The sequence below is a fragment of the Babylonia areolata genome, chromosome 20, assembly GCF_041734735.1.
Source record: "Babylonia areolata isolate BAREFJ2019XMU chromosome 20, ASM4173473v1, whole genome shotgun sequence".
NCBI lineage: Eukaryota > Metazoa > Mollusca > Gastropoda > Neogastropoda > Buccinidae > Babylonia > Babylonia areolata.
The window spans coordinates 32,672,839-32,680,996 of record NC_134895.1 but is presented as its reverse complement, the minus strand read 5'-3'; the positions used below and the strand labels follow the sequence as shown (position 1 = coordinate 32,680,996).

Below are 8,158 nucleotides of genomic sequence, written 5' to 3'. Positions count from 1 at the left end.
GGACATAACACCATGTCGAAACGGGGCTTCAAACACTGATCATACTGGTGAACACTGGATCAGAAGTGAAACGCCGAATCGACTCTGCCACGAATGATAGCTTTTGAGGACAAAACTATGGTCATGCAAACAGGCCTCTGTAGCAGGTTCTCGACCTGTCCGAACCAGAACAGTTTCAGTTTCACTTTCTCAAGGAGGCGTCACTGCCTCCGGACAAATCCATATACGCTACACCACATCTGCTAGGCAGATGCCTGACAGCAACATAACCCAAAGCGCTTGTCAGGCCTTGAGTGCACGCTTATATATTTGTGTACCCATCAGAGTGGATTTATTTTAAACAGAATTTTGCCAGAAGACAACATTTTTGTTGCCATGGGTTCTTTTCAGTGCGCCAAGTAAGTGCTGCACAAGGGGCCTCGGTTTGTCCTCTCATCCGAAAGACTAGACGCTCAGTTTGATTTTCCAGTCAAACTTGGGAGGAAGGGCGAAAACAGGATTCGAACCCACACCCTCACGGACTCTCTATATTGGACTCTATATTGGCAGCTGAGCGTCTTAACCATTCTGCCACCTTCCTCCAGAGAGTGGATCTTCTGCCAGATTCTTTTTTTTTTTAAATTTTTTAAAAATTTTATTTGTTTTACCATTTCACTCTGTGAAGAGTCATTCGGGCGCCGCACAGAACTGTTCACCACACTCCTCCAGGTCTGTCGTTTGTGTGTCTGATCCTGTGTCTCTGGCTTTCCCGTCAAAAAGGAAGTACTCTGTAAATGGTTTCCCAGTCCATTCTCTCTTTCCGTCTCCACCCCCTTTAAAGTTCCCTGGGGGATTGTTTTAGCAAGGCCATTGGATATTGTTACGTGGCCAAACAAATGGTGTGGCCATTTCACTTGCAGGTTATCAGTAATGATCACTGTCGCTTGTAGAGTCCACAGATGTCATTTCATATCCCCGAGCGACAAGATATCTGACAACAGAACTGCCCTTCAGTCAGACACTGAGACCTTAGCAACATGGAGAAAGAGACAGACAGACAGACAGACAGACACAGAGAGACAGAGAGAGAGAGACAGACAGACAGACAGACAGACAGAGGAAGGGAGTAGTGAGCAGGACGGGAAGAAAATAAAAACACAATGAGAATTATAAACGTTTTATTGCGCAGTCCTTTGTGTGTGTTGCTGTTTTGTTGTTGTTGTTGTTGTTGTTAATATCTGAACTTCCTTTCTTAAAAAGTTAATTATGTCGTGGTTGTTAATTTTGGACTTTATGTATCTATTTTTTAAGGTGTTACATTTAGATTCTTTCTGATCCAAACCTTTTGTCAGTGCAACTAGCTACCAACAGTAAACACTGTAGGTTTGAACTGCTGTAAAAGAGTACAAAAATACCGTTCGCCCAAAGAAGCAAACTGTCATAACTCTTAAAAGTCATTTCGGTAACATGTAGGGGAACTTGGCCATCTACAATACAAACAATTATAATGAAAATGTATACAAACTGCTAACAAAGCACACCTTCCACTTTCCAAATACCAAAGAAATAAAATTCTTTCCCACACCAAGTAACAGTTAAGTCGTATATTTTAAACGCCCTGGTTTGTCGAACATCGTCTCTTGCATCTTCAACACCAAAAATGCATTTCAGTAAAATAGTCATTGATTGATTAATATCATTCATTCAGCTACTAACGGACTGGCATTCACAGAACACATGCTTACTTAAAGAAAATTAAAAAAAAAAAAAACCCTCCAAGTTAGAAAACATGAATTCAATAAACCAGACAATGTTGTTCATATTCCAACCCAATTCGAGATTCATCAATCGCTGGTAAACGGCGACAGAGAAAACCAGTAATGTCTGGAATAGTTTAAGATGTCGCAAGAAAGCGAAAACACTCTTGCATTATACGAAGACAAAGAAAAAGGGTGAGTGGGGGGACGGGAGAGGGAGGGGGGGGGGGGGAGACAGATTTGATTATGGTTTGCAAAATGAATGCATGAGGGTGAAGAAAATGAATCGATGAAGAGGAGAAAAAAGAATGGATGGATATTGTTAACGGAGAAAAGAAAAGCCGATCATATCGAAGTAAAAGGAGATTGAATTGTAGGTCTACAGTATTTCCATCTGTAATATTATGCTTATGTCTTTGGCATTTTTTTTCTTGTGTCACATTTACAGAACAAAAATGAAAACAAACCCAGGTAAATTTATACTCATGTATAGGCATGTGATTGCGAAGACCTGAAAATCACTTCAAACCAAAACCATCCACAAAGACTCAAAGCGAACACAGGAAAGACGTTTCATGACATAAAACATTAAATCACTTAGATATATATACATCACACACAAGTCCTTGATTTCGCCAACGATTCCTATAATCATCATTAATTTCCCCATAACAAAAATCTAAAAGAGTAAAAATGATAAAGTTCACTCCCCGTGAAATTGTCAATGATTCCTTGAGGAACAGGCGCCAGCTATGTGTTGTGGACTTCACATTCTGATGAGGAAGGAAACTGAGCGATCTCATCAACTGCTGGCAGCTGAAGACTGGATGATGGTGATGGTGAGGCAGCAAGTTCTGGAATGGTTCCTCGGGAACACGTTCAGTCCAGCTTCAGGACTTCAGGGTCCTGTATGGAATACATCAAAAGGAATACAAACAAGGAATGCAAGGCCCCCACCACTCACTTGTAATATGCACTTAATCCAACAAAGAAATCATGAAAAAAAAACCTGCAAAAAAACGGATAATCTTAGCAAAAAGGCACACTGATGTGACCTTCATCATTGACCTTTTAATTTGGAAAGCACTGATGTTCTGGCAAAAACAAGTCATTCATATGGTATGCCACGATAAATGAAAATAGCACTGATGAAAAAAAGTTCTACAGTGCGTTTACATTTCCCAACAGGCGATGTTGTGACACTGACTTCTGATCTTTGACCTTGTTTATTTTCGCAGGTTTTGTTTTCACCTTGACTTATCATTGTACCAAGTTTGCTGAAAATCATATGGAAGGTATTCTCTCTCTAACACACACATAATTCATGTTTCCTATCAATAGCATATGCAGGTTGTGGCCTTGACCTTTTACCTCTGATTTTTCTTTTTCTTCTTTAGGGATCATGTTGTATCCATAAACAGTTTACAAGACCACGTGAAGATACGGTGTCTGTTAAGCTTTTTTTTCTATTTTGCCAAATAATGACTTTCATGCGATTTCGAAGCAATTAACCCTGGAAGAGTAAAATACTTTGAAGCTATAAACCCAGGAAGTGTAAAATACTTTGAAGTTATAACCCAGGAAGTGTAAAATACTTGGAAGCAATTAACCCTGGAAGAGTAAAATACTTTGAAGCTATTAACCCAGGAAGTGTAAAATACTTTGAAGCATTTAACCCAGGAAGTATAAAATACTTTGAAGCAATCAACCCAGGAAGTGTAAAATACTTCGAAGCAATCAACTCAGGAAGTGTCAAATACTTTGAAGCAATTAACCAGGAAGAGTCAAATACTGTGAAGAAGAAATTAAACCAGGAAGAGCAAAATGCTGTGATACTTTGAAGCAATCAACCCAAGGAGAGTGTAATACTTCGAAGCAATTAACCCAGGAATTGTAAAATACTTTGAAGCTATTAACCCAGGAAGTGTAAAATACTTTGAAGCTATTAACCCAGGAAGTGCAAAATATTTTGAAGCAATTAACCCAGGAAGTGTAAAATACTTTGAAGCAATTAACCCAGGAAGTGTAAAGCAGTTAACCCAGGAAGTGTAAAATACTTTGAAGCAATTAACCCAGGAAGTGTAAAGCAGTTAACCCAGGAAGTGTAAAATACTTTGAAGCAATTAACCCAGGAAGTGTAGAATACTTTGAAGCAATTAACCCAGGAAGAGTAGAATTCTTCGACGTGAAAGAAGTACATGATGGTTAGAGCCACAGATCGCGAAATATGACCCCCACCCCGCCACCGACCCCCTTCTGCTTCCCTCCCGTTCCCTGTCACGCTCCAATCCCCCCAACCCCCCAGACCCCCCCCTCCCCCCTCCCATTGTTTTATCCATTAATGGAAGATTTGACACCGGTTTTCTGTGCCGGTATGCATCTGGTCTCGGGAGACTACAATGTGCTCTGGGTGGTGTTTCTGGCACAACAGTCGGTCATGGCTTGACAGGGTTATTCCAGAGTGGCCGACAATGCACATAAATACTGGAAAAAAAAACACACCATAAAATAAAAATAAATAACAGAAAAAAGGACACCACCAGCAGTAACCACAGCTTATGACTTACTTCAATGCCCAGGTCATCAGCCCATGCCTTAGACGTTTTCCGGAACTGGCGAACCGAGGGTTGACCAGAGGTAGTAGTAGTGGTACCAGAGGCCTCATCTGGGTCACCGTGACCCTTGGTGCTACAGTCCATGGATAACCAATATCAGCAGCAGATAGTAATAATAATGATAATAATAAATACAACAACAACAACAATAATAATAATAATAATAATAATAATAATAATAAGTACCAGCCGCCGTGGCGAAGTGGTTAGCGTCGCGGACTGACGGCTGGGGGGACGCGGGTTCGAATCCCAGCGGAGGTGGGTTTTTCGGCCCGCGGTCGGCTCCTACCCAGAGTTGAGTGTGCTATGGGTTTAAATGGGGAGACTGGGACCACACAGTCGAGTGTAATCCACTTCACGGATGCGTCTTTGGATGTGTTGCTCTAATTACATGACCAACACTGCAAGTGTCTGTATCTCTCGGGCCTGGTTGACGCCGGGATATCATTATGAAAGGAAGCGTAGAGTACAGCCTTGTCACGAAGTCCCAAACCAAAATGGACCGCCATAGCAACATCGTATATCATCATCGTCCTCCTCCTCCTTCTTCATCATTACCAATAAAAACAAAAATGTCCCAAAGTCTGTGGCCTGCTGTCATGGTGACCTCAGTTTCGATACCCCTCCACTTCTGTGCTTGGAGTGAGTCCTGTCAATGTCTTCAGTGTCGCAGATTCATTGAGTGCTGTTGCTGGAGGGACGTGGCGGCGGTCTCCACTCTGGGAGGGACGCTCACTCAGTCTGGCTCCCCGACAAAGACGTCATTGTCGTCAGTATGGGGCTTAGTAGGTGGTGTCCTAAGCACGTTAAATCAAAACAGGCACCACAGAACACCACCGAAGTGACTCAGCAGCCGCGGCAGTGCAGGGTCTCCTCTGGTGAGTGGCCTCCTAGCGACCTAACATCGATGGTTCCCTGCGGACTGCCGACGCTGGAACTGTGACAGACGAACAACGGCGTGGGAGCAATGCCACTGAAACGGTGCAGATGGCGGGCAGAATAAAAAGAAAGAAAAAGTAATAATAATAATAATAATAATACCAACGACAACAACAACAACAATTATGCTTTAAAGCAATAGAAAAATTAATCCATAGCTGTATCGTCATCAACACAAACTTCTATATCGCTGTCAGGTAAAACAAAACAAAACACAGAGAGAGAGAGAGAGAGAGAGAGAGAGAGAGAGAGAGAGAGAGAGAGAGAGAGAGAGAGCAAATCCTCAAACCTTTCAGGCAAAGTAATAAGTCGATGAGACAAACAAAAAATGGAAAACCACGAGCCACTTCCTAAAACATGGCGAGGTAAAAACAACAACAACAAAGAAACCAAAAAAAAACAAACAAACAAGGAACTGGTCATACACGTAAAACCTCACTCGTACGTCTAGGAGTGAATGCACCAGCATAAACCCAAGAAGGCATAAGAAGAAGAAAAGCAAGGCAAGGCAAAGCAAGAAATATATTTCATGTACCCACAAGGGCCATCGATAAATGGCACACATGCATCTTTCACACGTATCATATCAAACAAAAAGAGTGATGTGAACAACCAACCAACCAAGCAAACAAACAAAAAGCCCACACGAGCGAACGTTCAAGCACACATGGTCAAGTCATTTCCGCACAGCAACAGACATCAAATTCTTTTCCCCAGCAACAGTCAAGATTTTAGACAAAAATCTTTTCTCAAGCAATAGACAGAATTATTTTCACCTACAACAGATAATACTTTATCGAAAAGAAATAGGTACAGAACTGATAAAGGATATAAGTTTTAACAGTTTTGTTTTTCTTTCAGAAAGCAAAAAGTGGAATTTAACGTAGTTTTGGCGTTTCTTTTTTGTTTTTGTTTTTGATTTTTTTTAAAAACAGGGGCACACAAACAAATAGAGAAACTCATCAATAATTTCATTTGTGGAACATTTTTAAAACCGTAACCAGAGTCTAAAATCAATAAACAATGAGGCCAGTAGATCAAAATTAATGATTAACAAAATAGTAAAGAGTGGTAACTCTCTCCATTCACAAGACACACAACTTCAAATCAATGCTGCTTACACTACCGATTTGTGTTCTTCTGTCTTTGCTGTTGTGTGCACATGTCAAATGATCGGTATAAGGACAAACCCGGCGCTCCCTTTTATGAGGATGGGTCTGTGTTTGTTCCAATGCATACCTTTTATTTACCTGTGTACTAGCTGAATTGGTAACGTCAGCAGCATTGACTTGAAGTTGTGTACCGTGTGAATGGAAAGAGTTACGACTCTTTACTATTTGTTGATCAGAGTTACAACAAAAAAGAATAGAAAAAAAGAAAGAAAATACTGACCGGCACAGCAAACCTACACGCCCAGTTCACTATTTCGTATCAATCAAGTGACGTACCTCTTCTCATGGTGTCGTTCGGTTGGCGAGTCTGAAATTACCCGCGTTTTTGTTTCAATGTGTACACTTCGTTATATCAACCTGCATGCATGTAGGCCCCTATTATGTACAGACCACACACAGACACACACACACACATGCGAACACACAAACACACACACCTACACACACACACACACACACACACACACACACACACTGATACATACACTCACACACACAAACATGCATACACACAAGCACACTCGCACACACACAGAGTCAACGCATACACCCAAGAGATCAATAGAAACGTCAGCTCCCCTCCCTTCCCTTTCGCCCTTTCAGCTCTCTCTTCCATACCCCCACCACCCCCACCCACCCACCCCCACTATCTCTCCCAGTCATACACACCACACCTCCACAAGTTCCTACCTTTCACGCTGGTGAACTGGAAGATTGTAGACTCTCTCGCCCCTGTGGATCATCATCATCATCATCATCATCAATATCATCTTCATCATCATCATCAGAAACACCATCAGCATCAGCATCACAAAAGTAATCATAATCACAATGATAACTATCATCAAAACCATAATCATCACAATCATAATTATAATAATCTGAATAACTGTATACAAAAAATTATGATGATAATAATGATGATTAAAGGTGGTGGAGGTGATGATGATGATGATGACGACGACAACGACTTCGACGAGGACGACGACGACGATGAAGATGATGATGATGATGCAGTTTTTAGGCGCCCTATCTCCAGTGAGCCCAGGCCGCTTACAAAATACATATGTTAGTGTGAAACAAAACATGCAGCCGAACACAAGCACGCACAAACAGACCACCACACACATAGGCACGCAACCCCCCCCCCCCACACACACACACACACATACACACGCACGCATACACACATGCGCAAGCATGCATGCACACACACACACACACACACACACACACACACACACACACACACACACACCCTTGTATGCACGTACACAAACGCAAGCATGCACACACACAAACACATATACACCAACTCACATCCATCCCCCCCGCCCCCTCCACCCCCACCCCCCCCCCCCCCACCCCCCCACACACACACAGATCTGTCGGTCTTAACATCTCAGAACTGATCGCTGATTGTGCGCTGTTTTTATATCAACCTTGTAGTTTGGGCAGGTCTATAAACGCCAAACGTATCTGAGCCAGACAGAAAACAGTTTTTAATAACCGCATATGTGTTTGTTTGTTTGTTTTGTTTGTTGTTGCTGGGTTTTTTCCCTTGAAATATAAACGCATCACAACTGCACCAGAGATACTGTTTCTACTAACTGCGTATGTTTTTTTAACATAAAAATACAAGCTCACGTTTACGTCCAGCTGCACCAGAGAGAAACAGTTTCTAATAACCGCAAAA

The 8,158-nt window shown here is 41.9% G+C and overlaps 1 protein-coding gene across 1 annotated transcript in view; it reads right to left on the bottom strand.

Moving 5' to 3' along the window:
- Window positions 1–1,166: 1,166 nt before the first annotated feature.
- The window catches only part of LOC143294899 (serine/threonine-protein kinase dyf-5-like), a 23,662-nt gene continuing 16,670 nt past the window's right edge, over window positions 1,167–8,158 (bottom strand). The window contains exons 12-15 of the mRNA XM_076606416.1: window positions 7,153–7,194; window positions 6,739–6,769; window positions 4,304–4,424; window positions 1,167–2,642 (exon numbers count right to left, since the gene is read on the bottom strand). Coding sequence (XP_076462531.1) covers window positions 2,616–2,642; window positions 4,304–4,424; window positions 6,739–6,769; window positions 7,153–7,194 — 221 coding nt within the window. The 3' untranslated portion in view covers window positions 1,167–2,615. The remainder of the gene's footprint in view (window positions 2,643–4,303; window positions 4,425–6,738; window positions 6,770–7,152; window positions 7,195–8,158) is intronic.